The sequence below is a fragment of the Ambystoma mexicanum genome, chromosome 7q (genome assembly GCF_040938575.1).
Source record: "Ambystoma mexicanum isolate Mex_15411 chromosome 7q, UKY_AmexF1_1, whole genome shotgun sequence".
Classification (NCBI taxonomy): domain Eukaryota; kingdom Metazoa; phylum Chordata; class Amphibia; order Caudata; family Ambystomatidae; genus Ambystoma; species Ambystoma mexicanum.
The window spans coordinates 317,724,251-317,748,745 of record NC_090941.1 but is presented as its reverse complement, the minus strand read 5'-3'; the positions used below and the strand labels follow the sequence as shown (position 1 = coordinate 317,748,745).

The 24,495-nt window shown below is 45.4% G+C and overlaps 1 protein-coding gene across 3 annotated transcripts in view; it reads right to left on the bottom strand.

Annotated features, from left to right (window-relative positions):
* Nucleotides 1-24,495, bottom strand: part of TBC1D4 (TBC1 domain family member 4) — a 1,514,114-nt gene that overhangs the window by 229,929 nt on the left and 1,259,690 nt on the right. For all 3 annotated transcript variants that reach the window (XM_069639269.1, XM_069639270.1, XM_069639271.1), the window contains one exon: nucleotides 2,886-3,044. In XM_069639269.1, the coding sequence (XP_069495370.1) occupies nucleotides 2,886-3,044 (159 nt within the window). The remainder of the gene's footprint in view (nucleotides 1-2,885; nucleotides 3,045-24,495) is intronic.

The following is a 24,495-nucleotide window of genomic DNA, read 5'->3' as shown; positions in this document are numbered from 1 at the left end:
AGGAAAGCGCTCTGCCCGCCTTTATTACTAAGCATTGTTTCTCCATGACCAGGCTCACCATGACACCCAAGTAATGTGGAAGTCATAAAGGCTTGCCCACTGCTAACCAAAGACAGTGCAATAGTGTTCTCTTTGCTGGCTTGAAAGATTCCCTCCCTGCTCCTCAGTCCTGTGAGGTGGCCTTACATTGCCAAGCAAAATAACGTAACATAACCGAAGGGTGACAAATGTCACTGCCTATGGAAGCATAGGCCTCTCCCTACTTACTCTATATGTCACACATCCACTTCTGCCTTTCATAGGCGAATGGACAGAGCCTGCAGAGGGAACTCAGGCTATATGTTCTCACCATTGATTACTATGTATAGTGCTATATATTATACTTTGATAGCCTACTCCCAAATAAGGCGCCATCATGCCTCGCCATAAACCATAATGAAGACTATCATGATATAATGCAGAACACATTTTAATACCCGTTTTGACATCAAGATGCCAGGCTTTCTCAATTTGAACATATTTGCTTGACATATTAGCTTGACCACTCCGTTCGTTTCCTTACCTTCAGTTACCAACAACATTCACGTTTAAATGCAATCTGATCTTGATTAAGCCAGGCTCGACAGTCACAGAATGAACATTCTGAAGTTAAACCTGGGGTATAACGTTAGAGATGTCTGGGCAAATACGCCAGCAAACCTCCAGAATTGCCCAAGCACACTCCAGAGTCCCTTATATTGCATACCAACTTGAATTCTCCAAATCTGGCTTGGGAAAACAACTCAGTTATCATAACACTTTAGGACAAATCCGCCTGCCCTCTTTTGCAGAACTATGGTCCGCCTGGCGGGAGAGACATGCGCCCATGCTATCAAAAAACATTCTTCCTCAAATGAATTCCTCCCTGTGTTTGCAGCTTCTAATTCCAACATCCGCATCCTCTTTATTTTCCCTCCAGCAGCCTACGGTCTGAATACCCCTGCTGGAGGCACAGTACGCCAATTCACTGAAATTACTAAAATGGCGATTTAGCACAGCATGAAAGCATATTAACATGATATGTGCACAAATGACAGGTGAGAAAGTCAAATCTACTAATCCTCATGCACAAAAAGGCCAAAATAAGCAACTCTGTCTCTGCAACACAGCGTCTACTCGCTGACAATTCACCTAACGTGACCAAGGCAACAACAAGCTAACGGTTTCCTAGAAGAGTCTGGGAAAACCTCAGACTATATGGTCATGCCTACGCACAGGGACAAAGGAACGATGGAATGAGCTGAAACGCCATTGAAGCTGGTCTAAAGTAAGCATTCACACGGACACGGGGGCAAATGAGGCCTCTCAGCCTCATCATAGAAACATAGCAGGAGGTAATGGTGCACCAGAGCGCTGTTTCTGCTGGCTCCACGGAAGAGTCAAAAAGAACCAGTTGGCAGACGCAATGAACAGCGAGCATCATGGAAGGCCATTCCAGAGGGAGAGACCCTCAGATCTTAAGGGTGTAGGCAGGACGTGGACTCCCCCTGCCTAGGCACTTGACTGTTCCCTATTGGGCTTTATAGAATAAACTGCATAAAAGCAGACCAGCATGAACCCCTTAATTTCTCCACAAATGTGCAGCACTAAAAGGCAAAAATGTCTTAGTTTTTACTATGATGCCCCCACCAGCTAATGCCTGTGCACTTAGCACTTTATTGTTCTCTATTGCATTTTATATGATATGATGGTTTATTTATATAGTGCCTATACAGAATGTGTTTCAATGCGCTTCACGACAAAGGAGGGAACAAGATAAAATACAAAACATTATTACAGGCCATGAACAACAAGAATGTGAAAATAACCATCATACTCGGCCTAGTGACATTTCAGATAGTGCAAGTGATAAGACACCGATGGAAATGGAAAACAGACAGGTGACTACGTGCTAGGCCTCACAACATTTCTGGTAGAGCCTGAGATTAACAAGAGGTGAGGGAGGGGGAGGAGAAAGGAGGGAGAGGAACAAAACAAGCGGCTATCTAACTAGGCCTGACAACATTTCAGATATTGCTGGAGAGGGAGGGGGGAAACAAGTAAGGAGGGGGGTAGGGGGAGATGAACAAAGTTAATACTAACATACTAGTTCCAGGGACCATTCAGCTAGAGTAAATGCATAGAAAAAGTAAGAGGGGGGAGCAAAGAGGGGGGAAAGGAGAAGGGAACTGAGAATAAAACAATGAAAAGAGCAGAGAGGGGAGTGAAAACAGTTGTAGATGTCAGTGAGGCACATAATGTTGCAAGGGATCACAAAACGTAGGCAATTAATTCACAAAGACAATGGGCACAGCATGATTCAGGGCCAACCTGAGAGGGAGATCCAGGGAAGTTGCAGCACGTGGGTTGTTTATATAACAGGGCACTTCGACAAACATGCATATTAATATTAATTATTCAAAAAATGGGTGCGTCAAACGGCAAGCACTATTTTAATACATACTCGTTTTTACTGTTGGGTATTTTATGATCTTTTTATATATGCTTACATGAAACGCTTGAATAGCTGAAACTGTTAATCATAATGTAAATTAGCCTCTCTGATCACTGTTATCTATGTATTAAACCTTGCTGCCCCATACTATCTACAATTGTTCAATACATAAACTCTAATAGGCCCCACCTGATTTTGTCAGTGCAGTGTTATGAATGCGAGAAAAAAGAAACCCAAACGATCCAAGAAGACGCCAATTTCATCACACAACTAAATCTTGTTATGCAACAATTACTGATGTACTTAGTAAGGAGACTTGATTATACTTGCACGCCATACAATATACAATTCCGCCTCAGCTTAGCAACATTTAGGTTAACAAGAACCCTGCCAATCCAGCATCCAGACTTACCAAGGTCTACCAGGATAGCATGCTGCTGAGCAGTTAATTGCTTCAGAAGTTCCTTATAAGAAATGTCAGGTGGGGATTGCTTATTTGACAGTCTGTGTCTTAGACGATACTGCACAGATAAAAACTGCCATACTTCTCCCCGACGACTCTTAGGTACCCCTAGAAAGAGGAACGTGATAACACATGGTCAGTGATTTAAGCAAGAATCATACTGTTATAATTTGTGATCTTACATTAAAAGCGCACATGAAATACTGGCATAGGAGGAATATTATTGTAGGAGTTGATTGTAGAGTGCAGGTACATCTAATGAATTCTTGATCCAAAAATCATTGGTTTAGCAAAAACAATTCCCACAATTTATTTCACAAAAACTACACGGGCAGTCTCCATCACTTGGGGCAAGTTCCATAGTATTTCGACCTCATTTAATGGACAATAAAGTCTTGATGGCAGTAAGATGTGATTGGTATTCAGTCATTTTAGTGAATAGGAAACAGAGAATTTTTTTTTTTTACCGAAACCGTAATAATGAAAAAATACCGAATTTGTAATTAAAATGTATATTGGGGTGGGCTTAAGGGGTGGGTATGGGTCTGGCAAAGGCTTAAAGGCACAAGTAAACGGGGGCCCACATTATATATATATATATATATATATATATATATATATATATATATATATATATATATATATATATATATATATATATATATATGTTTTCGTTAAAAAGGTTTCTGTAAAAAAAACATTCTCTGCAATTTCCTTAACATCACATGGTTCCAACGTGATTGACAGTGACAATGTGATTTAGTGAAATGGGACCTGTCTGCAAGAGGCCTATGGTATGGTTGTTTTGCCTTCCAAGGCATACTTCCCTATTCACCCACGTAACAGACTGCTCTCTAAGATCTACTACCACCATATACTACATTCACAAAAATTCCCCACGGACAGCTGCCACATGCATAGCCGTTAGAACATCAACAAGAATCAAGCCCAGAGTAAGCTCCCCCTCCTTAGCCCAAATTCATTCTCCCACATCAGTGGCTAACCAGATCCAAAGCGCTGCAGTCTATGCGATCCTGGGCTCTTTCCTACGGATAACATACTCACAATTCTCTCCGCCAAACTCATAGAAAGCAGATTGGCACACAGGAGCTTCCAACCTGCGCCCATCAACACCAAAGATTTCCATCTGCCTCTTACCCTGTCACATTACTGTCCTCCCTTTTCTTACAGAGCCATTTGCAGCAAGGTCAACAAACGTAGCAGACGGGCGCTATGCAAGACCACTTACATTACATGTCACTAAATTATAACCTTTAGATTGTAAAGGCTCAGCACTCCATCCTTTGGATCCTGAGAACTCTGCAGAACACACTTTTAAAGCCTTCAATGTTCCAAATGCAATGAAAGATTTTTGGTGAGTGTGAATACAGTTCAATTATGAAGGCCAAATCATGACTTTCTATAATAGCTCTATTCACAATAGTACACATGGGGAGTTTCATTTTCTAAAATATTGTCGTGTCTCCCAACGTTCGCCACCATCAAGACTCACGTGGCCTACGTGTCCCTGCAGGCGAGCGGCGAGGGTCTCCTGCCAAACAGAGGAGACCCGCACATCACGGCCCGAGGGATCTTCGCCCTTTCCTTCACTGGCACCTCCCATGGAGGCTTTCACACAACTGGCGCTGCCGATTGGGCACACATAGAACCGCACGTCACGTGACTAGGCATCCACAACAGCCTTCGTCATCATCACGGGTCACGTGACTCAGACTACTCACGTTCCCCTCCCGTGATGTGATCACGTGACCTTCCACACAAGCTAAAGGGAGCAGAGAAACACGGAAGCACCGCTTCACAGCTGCTTCCTTCACGGACTGCTTTGGCGTTTCTTTGGATTTTGCTACCACGACTACTTGACCACGGAACAGTAAACGGATTGCCTCATTCTTTATCCCGGATATCACGCTGTTTGTTTGCTACTGGTTTCTTGACTCGGAATTGCTCACTGGACTGCCTACGGATATTCCCTTGAACACTGAACTTTGGTTATCGACCCCGGAACTGCCTATTGGACTGCTCACGGATTATCCCACGTATTTGCCTCGGAGTTCTACATCACGAGTCCTGTCAGAGACACAATTGACCAGTGCCTGCTGTACCCCCACTACTCCACCACACATTTCAGGCCACTCTCTCCTTCACTTTCGGGTAAGCCCTTTTTCTGCTATTCTATCATACTATCATAAGGCTTTGTTGTCCATTCCCTGTATTGATTAACCCTCCATTGCCTTACAGTGGTCAGAGGGTCTTTGGCGTTTCTGGTTCCTGATAAGACGACATTCTCCACCTGTGGTTTCAAGCGCTGCACGGGCTGTGTTGTTATCTCCTGCCTGGGTGGTGCTTGGGGTCGGAGGTGGTAGGACTAATCTGCACGACCACCAAGAGCTAGACAAATATTGTGTTCTGTAGTTGTTCAAATGCTGGAACTGCACCCCCGCTCAGCCGGCGGTCGCAAATCCTTAAAGGATTTTTTTAAAGTGATGGGTTTACATACAGAAGCAGGGACGAGAGCGCGAAAATGTACCATGTTCTTAGCTTTAAAACAAGATGTGTATTTTCACAATGGTTCATATCACCTGTAATCACTATCTCTTGGTTGAAAAGTCCGCTTTGTGAACAATAGGTTATGTAAGGACCCCCTGCGCTGAGCATTTGCATGATTCTCACCCAGGTAAAACCCTCTGCTTTGATTAATCAATGCGTTTGTTTCAGTTTCGTTTCTAGTTTTATTTGTGTGATTACAGAATAAAAAAATGTATTACACAAGTTGGTTGAGATGAGAGAGGGAGCGGAGTCAGGAAGGATGGAAGCATTTTTTATAAACATGTTTGCAGCAACGCTTGTCGAAAGCATCCTTTTCACGATAATATATTATTTAAAGAGCCCACAGATCATTAGCTCCCCGCTCTTGGCCAGGTGCCCTGCACCAGCTACCATTCATAGTCAGATTTTTAAATTACAGCGATCAGGACCCTGTATTACGTGTTCCCCTATAGGCTGTTGAAGTTAAACTTGAAAATGTGTCTTTTCTCAGTTTTCAGTCCTACTGTCCAGTAGATACGCAGGTCGTTTGATCCTACATAATAGAAATATCACGTATTCCTCAATATTCCAACTTCTGACAGTGGTCGGCAACAAAGCTTGCTTTTATAAAGACCTGGAATAGGCACTGTAATTTGCAGTGTCTTTCAGTGAGGAATCCTTGCCAAGAACATAAATGATGGAGTGCATAATGAAGTTCAACTAAATACATTTCCAGTTAGAGAGTAAACTCTTTGACGAATTGAGAGAATTTGTTCCTTCTCCCCAAGGGGAAGCCTCCCCCTTTGAGGCTAGGGTGGTGAGCCTGCTTCGCAAGACCCTCGCTAGGGGTCTGGGCAAGTGGAACCTCATTGGGAAAGACTCCCCCCTTAGAAGACAAGGACTCCCGTTCCTGTGAGGAACTCCCTGTGTCATTCCCCATGGTAACATACATGGTACTATCCTATGTGAAGAACTGTTTAAAATTCAGAGACTTGGCTGAAGATAAAATTAAAAATTCCTGCTACAAACATAAAGAGGATCTGTCTCCTTAAAAGGAGACCTTCATTTAACAGAAACAAGGAGACAAGGAGAGCACATGTCAAGACAAGGTGTAACAGAGAGACGAGTACGCAAGCGTGGGAAGCCCCCTTACGGTATCAGACCTGAGAGAGGTGGGGCCAAGGAGAGCCACAGAGTCTGTGACTTTCAGAACTACTCTGAGAGCGAAACACTGGAAGCCCAGCATTGGTATGGAGAGAAAAGCCAAGGAAAAGGGAACTTAAATCTCGGTGGTGGCATGACCAAAACGTCTTTGTGGTGGGCAGGGTGCTCATACAATGACGCCAAAACCACTACGCTGAGAAATCGTCAAACTGCCCGCTGGCCCGCAGTGTTATTTGTCCACACACGGAGAGAGAGGGCAGAGAGTGGGACGCCAGAGAAAAACGAGAAAGTGAGGAACCGGAACACCCGAAGAGAACCCAAGCAAGCTGAGGCCCCGCAATCATTCCCCTGCAGATTCTGAGGTAATGGGGAGAACAGGAGACTCAGGAGGCCATAGGGGATCATTATGTAACAAGAGAAACTCGTCCCAGTTTAATTGACGAGACAGTAAAGCTGATGAACCGGAACTATGATAATGTGAGAAAGGGAATCACAATAAGAGCTGACAAAGAGACCATTAAGAGAAGGGCACAAATACCCCTGGAAGTTGGGACAGTAGCACACATGTTAAGAACTGAAGAGGGGGTGAAATCGCAGAGAGAGAATACTCTAATGAGAGAAAAGGAACTGATGTTAAGTGAGGCCCAATGGGGAAGAGATATATACAAGACAACCCAACCAAGGAGAGGGGAACAATAAATACCAAGAAAGCATATCCCGTCTAAGAAAGTATATGTTACAGGAACACCAAAGGCATATCAGTGTGTAGCAAAGAGTAAGAGGGAGTTAAAAGGGATTCCTGGAAGAAAATCCCTAAAGAGGAGGGAAAGCCCAAAGAACTTGTGAAAGAGTTACAAGAACTTGTACAGAAGGTGACAAGAGACTATTTGAAGTTAGCCTACTGACAAGAAGTCTGAAGCAACAGAGAAACATTGCAATAAAAGTCAATTGGGAGAAGGGAGACATTCTGGACCTTCACGCATTACTCACTGGAGTACATGACTTTAGAAACACTCTCTCCAATCAAGACTCTGCATTTACCGCCTAAATGTGTGCACTGTGTCTGTGTGCACACTTTGATAAAATAGTGCGCCTACAGGCCATTTCTTAGAACAGCCTTATGTGTTAATAAGTGGCACAAGCCCAACACCCTGATTACCAGTATAATATGCATTATACTACTCCCTAATCTTCTTGCCTCTCTTATCATGTTCGCGTCAAATATCCCGACTTTTGGCTTCACTTATTGCTAAATACTCACTTGCTAATCTACTACGCATTCGCACTACACCTAATCATTGGTGCAGCGCCTTGAAGTCCGTTCCAAGAGTCATGCACCCATTGTCTCAATTGCGCTCCATATAGCACATGGTATCCTGAATAGGTCCACTATGCTGTTTCGCATCTATTGTACTGTAATGCTCATCTGGTGCTATTACCGACTGCTTCCCCTTGTATTACTAGTGAATGATGCCGTGCCACCACAAAATACTGCATCTTGACCATCTCACACCAATGTTGTTCTCTGCATCAAGCCTACTCTGTTATAACCTTATATGTACTGACTATTGTCTAGCCAGTTCCTCCACTGTTATGTCCACGTTGTGCCAGCTCTGATTGCTAAATCTTGCCTATTTTGTATTTTTACTGACCGATGCATCCTGCCTTTTTGTATTCTTAATGACTGATGCATCTTGCCCACGCTGTATTTTTACTTACTGATGCATCCTGCCTACTTTGTATTTTCACTGACTGATGTATCCTGCCTATTCTGTATGCTTTATGATTGATGGATCTTGCCTATTCTGAATTTTTACCAATTGATGCATCCTGCCCACATTGTACCATCACAAAATATTGTATCTTGACCATCTCGCACCAACCTTCATCCCTGAATCATGCCCACCTTGCTATAATTTAATCTATATTGACTGCTAACCAGTTCATTTACAAACCATACTAAACCTAAAAGCACACTGCTGAGCCATGCTTATGCCTCTTGTTATCCTCTCGTGCCTCACAATCTTACCTAGCCTACTTTGATGGCCTACCAAGACACAGCCATATAGCCTCCGACTATAAGCACAATACTACAATCAGTGCTAAATGCTCTCCCACTAGAACCAAAGTACTTGTTGTCTCTACCAGCCCCAACAACACTGCACCTTTGCCTAATGATTCCACCACACCCCAAACGGAAACCAAGTCAAAGAACCCTAACCATCCGATCAAGGGTGCCCTCATAAATGCTGGATCCATATCATGCCACGCTTTAGATTTAGCAGACCTAACCTCCAACGACCTGGACTTTCTGGCTATAACAGAGTCCTGGCTTCACGCTGCATCAGGGCCAGCCCTTGCTCTTGCCATTCCAGAAGGATACTCCATAAATCGACTTGATAGAGAAGGAACGAAAGGTGGCGGCGTAGCATTCATTGCCGAAACCTCACTAAACTTAAGGCCTATTCCGAACCTAGATATCCCCCTCAGGGGAATTACTATCGATCAAGCTTCCAATCTCAGCCTCTAGCACGCACACCATTCACCTCATTTATAGGCTTCCCAGGCCTACCTCCACCTTTGAAGAAGATATCATTCTTCTCCTTTCCAATAACACCAAACCTAGCTCACAAATCTTATTATTATGTGTCCTTAATCTAGGCTTTCAGGATCCTAAAGACAACAAAGCATTTTCCCTTCCCAACTCTATCTCTGAACTAGGCTTTGCACAACGCATTAACCTTCCCACACACAATAAAGGAAGAACTTTAGATTGGATAGCCGATCTAAACTCCGACATGAATATCCTTTCCAACACACCTTGCGCTTGGTCAGACCATCACCTCATCATATTCACTATCACGACTGACAATCCATCTGACCAGCAAACCCCCATTGCTCCACCCACCTGCACAAGGAACAATCGAAACATAATAGTTGAGAAACTACTCCCCCCTAATACAACCGATCATTGACTTCACGCCTAATAACTCGGAACCCCCGGCCTTAGTAGACCTATATAACCGTACCCTACTCAAAGCTATCAATACTATAGCTCCACTGAAAATGCGCAAAGCCAAACCCTGCACACATCTAAACTCATGGTTGTGTGGGAGCGAGGGGCCAATGGGCCCCTCTCTACCATCACTTCTCAGTACAAAACTCGGACCAAGTGCCTCTAGTGGTGGGTACGCCCCTCGCCCTTATGCGATGCTAACTTTTGGTTACATTCGCATAGATGGGACCACCAAGCAGGACACAGGGCATCCATTTTTTGTACCCCCTTTCGACTCCATCCTGGTAACCAGGTCTCACTGCGATAGTACAAAATGCATCTCTCCCTTGTGCCTGCCGCAGTAGCTCGGAGCACATGGCCCCCACCCTCGTCCCCACTCCAACTGGAAAACTCTGCAGATCCATTCTCACGCTGAAGCCGGAGCTGCTTGCAACAAATAATAAATGTAACGCATCCCTTTTCCTCTGAGCTCACTGTCCTGCATGTGAACCAACATGAGCCAAGCACATAGCTCGTCCATCTCCACAAAAGTGTCCTTGCCCTCTTACCCCGCCAGTTGAAACTATTGCCATTCTAACCCTGTGTCCTTGCAAGGCATTCCTTTCATGTGCCAGACTGCCAACCATGCTATGAAGCACACCCAACAGAACCCCAACTAACATTAGACCCCTGCTGCAGTATATCGTGCCCAATACTAACAAGTGCCACATACCTGAGACTAACCCTATAGTTCAATGACAGTATTATAGTGGTCAAGGCCCATAAACCTGTGGCCTGTATAACCCAAATGTTGTAGATATAAACTCTTGAGCAATTTGTACATGGCATGATACACTACGGAGGGTCCTTTGACCAACTATTATTTAGTGCATGCATTACTCAGAATGTATTTCCTTAGCTTAGATAGTGACCACTGTGTTTCACAGCGACCTGACCTTCACCCATCCGGAGCACAGATGTCTGACGTCAATTCTCCCGCCAACCAAGCAACCAACCCGGAGGAACAGATGATGCCCACACCTAAGTCACCACCCTGGCTGACCAATCCAGGTCCAACGTAGCCTCATATGTTAAAGATGTCAATGTACTATATAAATGTGTTGCAACCTTGATGTGGTCAGAGCGCTCTCAGAGATCTAGATAAACATTTCCTTGAACTCTCACAGCCTGCTCTTTTGTGCCTTATTCCCTGTCCAGGGAGTGTCTGTTTTATTCATTTTACACGTGCAAGACAGGGAGGGCACAAACATTTGGTGACCCCCTGCGATGTGATCGGAGAGGTTCCTCGAGGCCGGCACCGAGCGGCGAGATCCAGGACGCCCCCAGAAAAACCATCGCCTCTGCAGCTGACCAGCCTGTGCGCACTACGAAGAAGGGTCAAGGGTTCCCGGTTGACGAATACCCGACTGAAAAGTTGCTCGCCAAGGCAGGCCACAGCTTGGTTGGGGTGCGAGCCTGACTGGGGTTGGACTGCAAGCGGCGACCCTAGGGTCACGTGACTGAACACGTGAGTGCCGGTTGCGAAGGTTACGAAGGAAAGGTAAGGGGGAAATAGGGGAGACAGGTGGTGACGAGTGATGATGAGGCTTTTCTGATCTATCCTTTATATGGCCATTAGGTTTTTGTAAGAAGTGAAGAGAAAAAAGAGAAGTGGTATCCTAGCCCGAACGGGGTAGAAGGCGGCGCCTCGTAGCATTGCCTCGTCCAGTGCAGAATAAATAAGTGAAGATACAGAGAAAATAGTAGGAGTCTCGTATATTGAGTAGATTCGCAGTAGTTATTTAGAACATTCTTTTTCTGGGTACGAAAGGATTCTTGGAAAAGAGTAAAAGGGTGTAAGAGGTGGGGAGTGAATGAGACGAGCAGGCGAAACGGGAAAGGGGTGGAAAAAAGAGCAAAACGGGGAGAAACCGTGCGCAGGTAGTGCATGTGCATGATAAGTGTTATATGTGCTTTTGTGTTCTGTCCAAGTACTGTGATTAATTTGTGGTTAAAGTGGCAAAACATGCAAAAATAAACTATTGAATTTGAACATGCAACAACAATAAGGTTAACGTTGACAAGTGATTGCTATATTTATCTTGATACATACATGTGCATACCAATTACAAGTAACTGAGAAGACTTGTGATATATTATCCAACTAGAAGGAAAAAAGACTAGTGAAGAAGCGGTTAAGGGGAAAGGGAGGTCGAAAGGTAAGTACAGACAAAGAGAGGAAAGGACACACATTGTCATGGGGGGAATAACACCACTAGCACATATTTGTCAGTACCTTCCGTTATACAGTGAGAAAATACAAAAATACCACGACCAATGGTTGACGGAGATAAAAGGGGACAGTGTGACGCCAATTTGGCCAGAAGGTGGGTCATTCGACAAAAGAGTATTGGATTTAGTATCTACACACTTGTTAGCAATGTATAAGGGGAAACAATTGCAAAACTGAAGGGAAGTACTAGACTTGTGGCGAATGTTTGAAGAAGTTACGCCTACAGCAGAGGTAAATAAAGAAAGAGCGAACGAAACACAGAAACCGCAGGAAGAGGTAAGCGGAACGCCAAAGGGCGAATGCACAACCACTACAGCTGAAGGCGATACAACTAAAATATATCCTTTAATGTCAAGGCCAGCAGTAGGATATAGTGAGCCCCTGTACATACCAGCATGTCCCACTCCCGCACCCACAACCGGAGCAGTTGCTACAGCACCACCACCCTGTGATAAAGGAGGTTTGTATGGCCCAACAAGCACACCCCCAGTGAATTTGGCACACTTCACTGGAGAATTAGACTGCCAGCTAGCGCATGCACAGATGGAAATAACGCGGCTAAGAGCATTGAGCGATAGGGGCCAAATGCTGCCAGGGGGAGGAGAGGTGCCACCATTATCCATAGCGGATCTAACGCCAACATTGAGCACAGCAGGGGAAGTGGCAGAAGCGATCTCAGAGCCAGCGCGATCAGTATCATCACAAGGAACACGCATACCACAAGGGCAAGAGAAAGAGTGGCAGTCAGGAGAGTTCCTGTTCCATCTAAATGACAAACCCGTGAGGATTATACGCCCACCCACCCCAGAAAGTGAGAGAGGAGAAGGATGTGAAGGGAACAATGAGCAAGAATCAGAAATAGAAGAGGTGTGCAGTGACTTAGACGAATATGAAGAGGCAGCTGCCGAGACCGGGTCCCCACTGCCAAACCGCCGGTACCCAGATACACCATCGCCACCACTATGGCAGGGTAGACTAAGACAGCGAGGGGGAAATATGATGGTAAGTAAAATAAAGAAAGGTGCGGTAAGTAAGGTAGGAAAGAAACACAAGTTACAAATGCCATTAATACATAAAGGAGCAGGTAGGCCACACTACATTCCATGGGCTCAAATGGATAAAAACAACTTGCTAAAGGTCCTCCCCCCACTGTCGGGAGGGGCTGGGAAATGGATACACGCCTTTGAGAAAAACACAGCAGGAGTGCCGCTAGCGATAGGGGATGTGAAGAGCTTATTAGTGTCAGCAATTGGTGACCAAGCAGACGCCGTGTGGGAAAAGGCCGGATTCCCCGGAGTCACAATGAGTTGTGACCGCCACGATGGATCGGCGTTCAATAACGTTCGAGCTCAAGTATGGGATGCATCGAGGTGCACTTTTCCAGACATTCCAGATTTACATTTAGTGATGCAGTGCACAATGGAGGAGAACGAGGATCCTATGCAATTCATACTGCGGGTGCAGGATTCATGGAGAAGCGAAACTGGCACGGCGTGGAACCAGTCCACCGCCTTGTTTTATTTTATCATCAAAAAGGGGCTCCCGAAGGAGGTGCAGAAGGCCTTGGACAAAATAGCTGGGATAGAAGCCAAGGGCTGGCCTGAAATACAGAGTATAATTGTGCACCACTGCAGGAGGATCAAAGAGAGAGAAAAGGAGATAGCACAAAAAAGGCTGGTAGACGAGGCGAAGCTGGTACAAAACAAATTAGTGAAGGTCGCCGCTGTCAACGCCAGCGCAACCACAGACCGAGAAAACGAGGGGGACGAAGGAGCGGGAAACAGACCAGCAACAATAGCAGCACTGCGGGCCACAGGAGGACAAGGGCATTGGAACGGAGAAGAGCAATACAGTGGACAACAGTGGCAAGAAAGACAAGCAAAAGGAAGAGGTGGGTACCGTGGCCAGAGAGGAGGGTTTGGAGGTATGGGAAATAGAGGATTCGGCAGCCAGGGAATGAGGCGGACCACAAGGGTCATGCTGGAACTGTGGGAGATGGGGACACTACTCCAGAGATTGTACAATGCGGCCTTCAGGGTATTTCCAGGGGCAACAGCCCATGGAGAACGAACAAGGTTGGGGTGCCCACACCCAGGTAGCCCCTATGGACTACCGATGGGAAGTGGGAGACAGCAAGACCTATGCTATAACGAACCTCAGGTACAGCAAGGACAGCAACCACCACCACAACCAATGGCAAGACAAAATGCAGTGGGAAGCTCTAACAATAATTGTTATGCAACATCTGCGTTCGGTGCGCCCGCACCGTACCGTGGCGTGACCGTGATTGGAGACAATGTCTTCTCAGTGCCAGGGCAAGAAAGACATTCAGATTAGGACAGCCCACAGGGAACACTTGCGTGTCCAGTCCTATCCACCACCCTATGTGCAGAAGAGGAACCACTAGTGGGGGCAGAGATAGGAAATAAGCAGTTCATCTTTATGGTAGACTCTGGAGGGAAGAAATCATGTCTTATGGAAGGGCGGTTTCTGCTCTCAGGCAGGAATTTAGAGACACAGGGGTTCTCTGGGGCTATTTTAAAAGTTCCTTACACTAAAGATCTTGATATAAAGGTGGGGGGAAAAACCGTGCGCGCACCCTTACTGTACCACGAAGACGCGCCAATCAATTTGCTGGGGAGAGATCTGTTAAGCAATTTAATATGACCATCTCGTTTACAGAACGAGGAATAGTGTGTTCAACACCAGGAGTATGCCCAGTACGAGCCTTGTTGATGATCAGCACGGTAATGAACGAAGTTGTGGTGCGAGGAATACCCATTGATATAAGCATGTTTATTTATGGCATCAAGGTATTAGCACGAGCGGTGCCAGAGATAACGAGAAAAGAATGGAGAACACTATCAGATTTCATATTCCGCCCAATTGCACACACAGACGTCGTGCCAGGCACGATAATGTCCATAGACATTGAGGCAGTTCTGGTATCCAGCAAACGTATTGTGATCATAGGACTGGACGCGCATGGGTGGAAGTGGAGAACTGCGTTATGCATAGACCCAAACATAATGCTACGAGATAAGGAATTATTCACTGATGGTGAGAATGATGGAGAAATAATAATGGAAATAAGCATACCATGTGACATTATGATCCAGTACAGAGAGGTACATAACCCACTGATGGCTAGCATTAAGGCCCCACTGACTATATTTGAGGAATACATGGCAAAAGTAGGACCTGAAATTTGGACCACAGGGCTCCACGATGTAGGGCTACTACATGAGGTGACACCAATAAAACTCAAGCCAGGTGCAATACTGCCGAGGGTAAAACAATATCCCATATCAAGAGAAGCGGAGGAGGGAATTAGGGAAACGAGAAATGCACTCCTGAAACAAGGCATCATAGTGCCATCAAACTCCCCATGTAATACAGCGATTTTTTTCCGATCAAAAAAGCAAAGGGAGGGCGTGGAGGATGATCCAGGATCTCCGCCCACTCAATGACGTCATTCAAAAAGAGTTCCCATTAGTGCCTAACCCGGCATCGATATTGTGCAGTGTGCCAAAAGAATCAACATGTTTCACTGTAATTGACTTGAAGAATGCTTTCTTCTCCATACCACTCGACCCAGGATCCCAGAACCTGACAGCATTCACATTAGGGAACAACAGGTATGAACATCGCAGACACCCACAAGGGTATTATGAAAGCCCCAGCATTTTTAACAGGGTATTACGGGAAGACATTGGAAACATAGACGTAGAGAGCACCATCATTCAGTACGTAGACGATTTACTCGTCTGTAGCCATACAGAAGAAAAGTGCAGAGAAGACTCGATAGCACTATTGAATGTGCTAGCCACCAAAGGATCCAAGGTAGACAAAGGGAAATTGCAATACTGTTTCGCAGAGGTTGTATACCTCGGACAGCTAATATCAAAAGATGGGAAGCGAATACTCCCAGACAGAGCAGCTGCTATACGCAACATAATAATACCAAAAACTGTGAAAGACATGCAAAAGTTTCTTGGCATTTGTAACTATTGCCGAGCATGGATCCTTGATTACGCGGCATACACATGCCCCTTACTACAAGTGTTAAAAGAGGCACAGAAAAATAGAGCAGCAATAAAATGGACGCAGGAAATGATAACAGTATTTCAAATTAAAAGACCTCATTGCTGACGCCCCAGTCCTCGCGAACCCAGATTGTGAGAGGGAATGTTTCTTGTTTTCACACTGCAATGGGACACTGATGACAGCAGTACTGACACAGAAAACATCACTAGGTCACAAACCATTGGCCTACTACAGTGGGACACTAGATCCAGTAATGCAAGGTAATTTCACGTGCGAACAGGCACTCGCAGCTGCGGCCTTTGCGATTGAAAAAAGCGCCACCATTGTCATGGGATGTTCGGTAACGCTATATGCGGAGCATTCCCTATTCGCCATCCTTGAGCGATCAAAATCAACACTAACGACACAAAGAGCAACAGCATATGAAGTAATAATTTCAAGCCCCAACGTACACGTTGTGAGATGCAAGACAGTGAACCCAGCAAGATTTATTACAGAGCCATGCACGACAGAGGACATACAGGAACACGATTGTGCCACATATGAGGGGGAAGGTGATGACATCCCGAAAGCAAGCGAGAATGCCCTACAGGAGGGAGAAATACATTTCATAGATGGGTCAGCATCAATAAACCCCGAAACAGGGGAAAAACACGTCGGAATGGCGGTAGTGCGCATGTAGGAAGATGAATATGAGACGATTGTGCAAAAGCGCCTCCCATCCCATTATTCAGCACAGGCAGCAGAATTAACTGCCCTGATTGAAGCACTGCGCATAGCCAAAGGCTGTGCGGTGACAATATACTCAGACTCAGCCTATGGAACTACCACAGTGCACTCAGGGTTGTCACGGTGGCGTAGACGAGGATTCAGGAGGGCAGACGGTTCTCCAGTACAGCACGCAACATTGTTGAATGAGCTAATAGATGCATTAGCAGCATCATCGGTAGTGGCAGTGGTGAAATGCCAAGCCCATACCAACAACAGATGCAATCTCATTGGGAAACGCGGCAGCCGACGCGGCAACGAGGGAGGCCTCGTATTTCAATGTGACACCAACACTCGAATGCATTGCAAAAGCAACCACCACAGATCCACAAGAGGAAGCATACAATAATACCCCAATAGCGCAGATAATAGAGTTACAAAGAAGAGAGCCCACAGAGGAGCAAGAACTGTGGAGCAAACGGGGATGCAAACGGGGATGTAAACAATCAGCCACCGATCTCATTTGGAGGCAAGAGACAACAGGGAAGATTGTAATGACCATAGAGTTACTAGAAATAGTATTCCAACAGCTGCATTTCTCCGGCCATGTAGCAAAACACATCGCCGCAGAAATCTAGGAACACTGGTTCGTCCCCAATTTGCAAGAGCACTTGTCAAAATTCATTGTAGAATGCATAACATGCCAAACCTATAATTCAGGAATGACATTAAGAACACTGCGCGGTACCCTGCCCCGACCAACAGGACCATTTAGAGAGCTCCACATAGACTATGCTGATATGGGAGAGCGGTGTAATGGAGCAAGATATTTGATTGTGGTGGTGTGCCTCTTTTCAAGGTGGGTGGAAGCGGGCCCATGTCCGCACCCAGACGCAAAATGTGCGGCCAAGTTCCTTGTGCGTGAGGTGATTTCACGATGGGGAATATGCGATGTCATTAGATCAGACAACGGTACGCACTTTGTGAATGACCTCTTTAAGGAAGTGACATCACTCTTGGGGGTAAAACACAAACTATGCTCAATTTATCATCCAATGGCGAATGGGGTGGTAGAGAAAAATCCACGGATTATTAAAGAGTAAGTTATCTAAGCTGTGTAACACATTGAAGAAAAATTGGGTGTATTGCTTGCCCCTAGCACTGTTCCAACTCAGGACACAATCATGTAAAGACCACCATCTAAGCCCCACAAAATTGTGACTGGGAGGCGAATACTCACGCCAGTATCCCCGATTAGAAGAGCCTCGGATGCGCACATGGCTGCCACAGTGCTGGGGGAAGAGTTCAAGGGATACCTAACCCAGTTAACACGCGCAGTACGCAGCATAGCGAGACAAATAGCACCGCCTTTTACTGAAAATGTGGCAACTGATACTACCACACCGGCCACAGACAGTTCAAGCAGGCCACTGATGCCAGGAGCGCATGTGTACGTCCGCAGCTTTGTGAGAAGGTGGAATTCACCGAGGTTTCATGGCCCTTTATGAGGTGATTTATAGTACACCCACCGCGGTGAAGGTAAAGGGATTGAAGAATTGGGTGCACTTATCCAATGTGAGGAGGGCACACCATAGTACAATCCCCCAGGAGGAGCAAGATAGTGCCACTGGAACCACAAATGAGGTTGAAAACAAATAACAAAATTGTCAGTAAAGAGAATATGCAGAGATAAAAGTCATGATATGTATTTTGTTCTGCGCGGCTTATCTCCTCCTTCCTTCTTTTCCATGTTTTCCTCCTCTCCTCTTTAATTGGCCGACGTATTGGGCCTCATTACACGGATGGTGGTAAGGATTTACCGGTACCGGTAAAATACCAGTACCAGTAAATCCTTACCGCCTTACTATGAGGTCCCTTTGCGGGTTGGGGATTTAACGCCTGCTTTTTGCAGGCGTTAAGAACCAACCCGCAAAGGGACCCAGGGAGCTAATTACGGTACCGCAATTTGCGGTACCGTAATTAGCGCATTCCCATTAAGCCCTATGGGGCAAAAATGGGAATGGGGAAGGGCAATGGTGAAAGGGGGAATTACCGCCCCGCCAACCTTGGAATGGGGCGGTAATTCCCCTTTCCGCCAAGGCGGTGCCGGTATTTTACCGGCATGAACCATGGCGCTAATAGCGCCATGGTTCTCCGCCATCCATGTAATGAGGCCCATTGTCTATACACCTCAACTATCTCTCCCACCTTCGTTCCGACTACTATCTGTATAGCAAAAGTACATGTGCAATAGAGTAAAAGAAGAAGCATGACTGAAAATGATGATTAAACATGAAGTTGAACAAGAATGTAAATACATGTATATATTGTGGTGACTTAACAAATTTATATCGCCCCTCCAGGTGAAAAATGGCTCAACGAACTACAATCGGGGAGAACTAATTAATGCTAGATAGTGATAGGGTCTCCATTAGGGCTAAAAGGTTCAGTAACGTTGAATGTGTTTTGAAATGCGCTGCATTTTTGATGTCAGTAATGTTGTTTTTCGCAGCTTGGTATTATACCCTTTTATCTTTTGTTAATGACATGCAAAGGGGGGGAAGCAGGGCCAACATGATACGAGAAGGATCGCAAATGATATGGACTGGGGTAAAGACTATATGGAAAGAGTCACATAAGATTAATGTCAACAAAACAGATTTGATGCAACCCTCAGAATACATCACTGTAGGATCAACTAGTGTGTCAGTGTTACGTTTTAATGTAAATATGAGTAATGCTTATGGATATAACGAATATGATGGAGATTATTATTGGACAAATGATTTAATTAACACTAGTATTAATGCACGGACAACCATACACCCTACCTCATACAACATTGCTGCTACTGATGACGATACACATGCCATATTGAATAGTAATGATACAACCTGGGCCGGAATAATAATAATAATAATAATTTGGCATTTATATAGCGCGACGAACCCTCAGGTATCTGAGCGCTGCTTATTATTACCCACGTGTGTGGTGCTCATTAATCGACCTCGGAAGGATGAAAGGCTGAGTTTGGCCCCGCCGGGATTCGAACCTGCGTTAGCAAGCTCTGCACGGATGTCAAAGTGAGCACTCTACTCGCTGTGCCACTTGACCGGAATGTTTCCAATACATTACAAAAGGGTGAAAAACAATAACCAGGAAGGCAGGAGGAGGATAAAAAGGGGGGCGGGAGGGAAAAGATACGACATCTACCACGACCTGGGGTTAGACAAAATAGAAGATCCACGCCAACCTGATTAATCAAATAAATGGTATTCTGACATGAGTGCCACGGCGAAGCAAGCAACAAATGAAAGCTGCTACGTCTGTTCACTCATTCCGCACGCATCAGGAACACCGAAAATGTTAGTACCACAGGAGGTGCCCTTGTCGGAGGCCCAATGTTTAATTCATCTGGTTTTATGCAGAATAAAGAGCACGTTCCAGGCGCACACCGTCACATTGAAAAAGCTGGAGAATGAGAAAACATGCACAAGCAGACGCCAAGGAGTAATTTGCCTCAAGGGACCATTTCTTGTCATCAAGGGGACGCGATATGCAGAAAATAAATGGCACGAAGAAACAATCGAATGCAAAACAGAAGCATTTCGAGGCCTACCAAATGACACTTTCCAATGGATAAAAAAGGTATGTGACCCCATCTGGTCGCAACATGTCGCAAAGCTAACGTGGGTCACAGCATTGGAGAAACCTATCAAAATACAAAAAGAAGTGCCACATGAACTGTGTGTCCGTGGGGAAGGAAAAGTGAACATGGGGGAGACAAGGAGATGTAACAAAACTGTAATCATACCCGACACGAAGAAAGGCACAGCTGCACTAATGGACATGTATTGGGTTTGCGGCAAACAAGCTTACCTGCTCCTCCCTGCATCATGGAAAGGAACTTGTGCTTTAGTCACCCTCCACACAGCCCTGATGGTAATACCAGAAAGCCATATCCAGGGGTCAGCAGAGCAATCGGCTGGCATATCGGCAGCAGGGCAATCGGCTGGCATATCGGCAGCAGGGCAATCGGCTGAACCATCGACAGCGCCCTAAACGACAGCGCCCTAAACGCGGCTCCATAGGAGCACCAAATACCAGCTCCGGACTTCAATTCCAGGATAGCTACCATTTTGGGAACAACTTTTGGGGCTCCAAGTCCAAACCACTTCCTTGGCCCCCCTACCCCGAACGAATGACACACAGCCTGTATCCAGTTCCAGTGTCTCCCCACCATGAGGACACTGAGTAAGCTGACCACAGCCTGACATACCCCAGAAGCAAAGACCAATTTACAGCTTGCTCTACACTGGTGTAACAGACATTCCAAGATCTATCCTGCATTGCCGCCCCCCAGGGAGACCTATTCCAGGCCCAAGATGAAGGCACCTTGCCGAAACGTCTAAAGGACCAGCATTCCATACTCCACCTGGTCCCTTTAACCTCTTGATTCAGATCGAGACGTCGACCATGTGTTCGGTCACCCTTTAGCCTGGCTACATACAACCTATTGTTATATCATTTATTGTATTCAGTTTGGTTGTCTTGTATTGAATATCTACACTATCACTTGTCACTATAGGTGGTGGTTACACATTGTTACCAAAGCACTACTCTGTTGTATCTTTGGATATTTGCAATTCAGTTGCTAAACCAGCTATATTAAGGATTGGTTAAGACTATAAATTAACCACCCTTAATATACTGTACCTATGTATTTTTCTATCTCTCAAAACAATCTCAAAAAAACTACAAATGCATGACTATGAAATGCATTTAACAGCAAAATAAAACAAAAGCTGTAACACTGACATCTATTTTTGTCTGAATTTCTTAACTTCATGAGCACTACCGCATTTAAAGTGTTTTTGCATGTATATGACATGACAGAATAAATCTAGGCCTACTGCAGTCAATAAGTAGTCCCCAGAACCTCCAGACGTCAGAGCAGACCCCCTTTGTGTACCTAGTATGTCTAGCCCATTGCTCTGACGGTCCTAGGGCTGTCCCTCCAGTTACCACCAACCCCAACTAATAAGAACAGAAGCTCCAGCATATGAACTATTGTCAGAATATGAACTAAAGAAAAGATTAACACGAAGTAAAAGGTCCTCCAATTACATCTCATCCGAATCATCGAAACTCCTTGCTGAGATCCCGCAGAAATACAAGCTCTTTCATCAGCAGAGACATTTTTCGCATCACTTCTTGCCCCGGGACTGCAAGCACGAGCGAATGCCAAATGGTGGCAGATAGGGTGCTGGGAGCTCATTCAACTGGCCAACGACACCGAAGAGGGGTTCAACGTGATAAAAATAGAGCTCCGCGCGCTGCGCCTAATGACAATGCAAAACAGATATGTCCTAGATCTCCTCGCGGTGATGGACGGCGGTGTTTGTCGAAAAATTGGGGGCGCGTGTTGCACATTCGTGCCAACTGAAGATGCTCATAACGGGACACTCTCCCATGTGATAAACGCAGTGCACAACCTAGGGGAGAGAATGAGAGCGGAAGGAGGAGCAGAAGAAAGCACATGGTTCGACAATTTGTTCAGCTGGATACCATCATGGGTAAATGTGGCAATGAAAATACTGATCCCCATCATCGTCTTTGTGCTCCTGTTCTTTTGTGTGTGCCAACTGGGACTACGGTGTTGTGAGAAAAGCATGCCAACCTCAACTATGATGATGGTAAGAATGGGCCGACCGACAACGGTAGCTACCATGATAGATGCACAAATGCAAACAGTGGAATACACTACACCACAATACAGGATGACAGCAATTTACAGGCAATATGGGGATATAGTTGATCATTTGCATCATACAACGATAAAAGAACCAAGAGAGTTGCAATGGTACCAAGAAGTATGGGTAGATCTAGATGGGGATAGAGGTATTTACCTAATGTGTACTCCAGATGAATATGCCAGAAGAGGAAATAGCCTAAGAGGTGTATGCAGAGCATGGATGCCCATAAAAGGCACCCCCGCGTGGGACAAGGCTGTGGCAGAGGCTGAGTACTACTGAAGGGAGAATGAAAAGAATAAAAAGTAGAAGTATTCGTTACTTTAGATGTAACGAAAGGGGGGAATGTGTAGGACCGACGGGCCAAAGGGCCCCTCTCTACCATCACTTCTCAGTACAAAACTCGGACCAAGTGCCTCTAATGGTGGGTACGCCCCTCGCCCTTATGCGATGCTAACTTTTGATTACATTCGCGGAGATGGGACCACCAAGCAGGACACAGGGCATCCATTTTTTGTACCCCCTTTCGACTCCATCTTGGTAACCAGGTCTCACTGCGATAGTACAAAATGCATCTCTCCCTTGTGCCTGCCGCAGTAGCTCGGAGCACATGGCCCCCACCCTCGTCCCTACTCCAACTGGAAAATTCCGCAGATCCATTCTCACGCTGAAGCCGGAGCTGCTTGCAGCAAATAATAAATGTAACACATCCCTTTTCCTCTGAGATCACTGTCCTGCATGTGAACCAACATGAGCCAAGCACATAGCTCGTCCATCTCCACAAAAGTGTCCTTGACCTCTTACCCCCGCCAGTTGAAACTTATTGCCATTCTAACCCTGTGTCCTTGCAAGGCATTCCTTTCATGTGCCAGACTGCCAACCATGCTATTAAGCCCACCCAACAGACCCCCAACTAACATTAGACCCCTGCTGCAGTATATCGTGCCCAATACTAACAAGTGCCACATACCTGAGATTCTTGTGAGACTAATCCTATAGTTCAATGACAGTATTATAGTGGTCAAGGCCCATAAACCTGTGACCTGTATAACCCAAACTTTGTAGATGATATAAACTCTTGAGCGATTTGTACATGACATGATACACTACTGAGGGTCCTTTGACCAACTATTATTTAGTGCATGCATTACTCGGAATGTATTTTCTTAGCTTAGATAGTGACCACCGTGTTTCACAGTGACCTGACCTTCACCCATCCGGAGCACAGATGTCTGACGTCAATCCTCCCGCCAACCAAGCAACCAACCCGGAGGAAGAGATTTTGCCCACACCTAAGACACCACCCTGGCTGACCAATCCAGGTCCAACGTAGCCTCATATGTTTAAGATGTCAATGTGCTATATAAATGTGTTGTAACCTTGATGTGGTCAGAGCGCTCTCAGAGATCTAGATAAACTTTTCCTTGAACTCTCGCAGCCTGCTCTTTTGTGCCTTATTCCCTGTCCAGGGAGTGTCTGTTTTATTCATTTTACAAGTGTAAGACAGGGAGGGCACAAACATGGTTTACCCCGGAACTACAAACCCTACGCAAGAACAAGAGAACTGCAGAATCTTTTTGGAAAAACTCCCCTTCTGCCTCTAACAAAAACAAATTTACTATAGCGTCCAACAATGACAAAGAAGCTATTATCCAAACAAAAAAAACACCTATAATGAACAAATCAACAAAGCTAAATTGAGTACGAAAGAGCTCTTGAACGTTCTCAGAGAGCTAGAATCCCCCTCTCCTCTACCAGACACCTGTATCAAAGATAGCAAATGGTGTACTAACATTCAGAAAGCCTTACGCAACAAAATGTCGATATTACAAACTAAAATAGAGGACAAAAAATGTAGTCTCCCCCTGACATTGCTCCACCTCTACCACCTAATTAACAGCCCAACACCCATGACTTGTTAAAACTTTTCACTCCTCTCCATCAATGAGGTTGAGAACATAATCTCAAAGTTGAAACCGTCAGGATGCCAGGGAGACATATTCCCGGCACCCATCATCAAGGATGCAGCGAGGGGCGTGGCCTGGAGCCAAT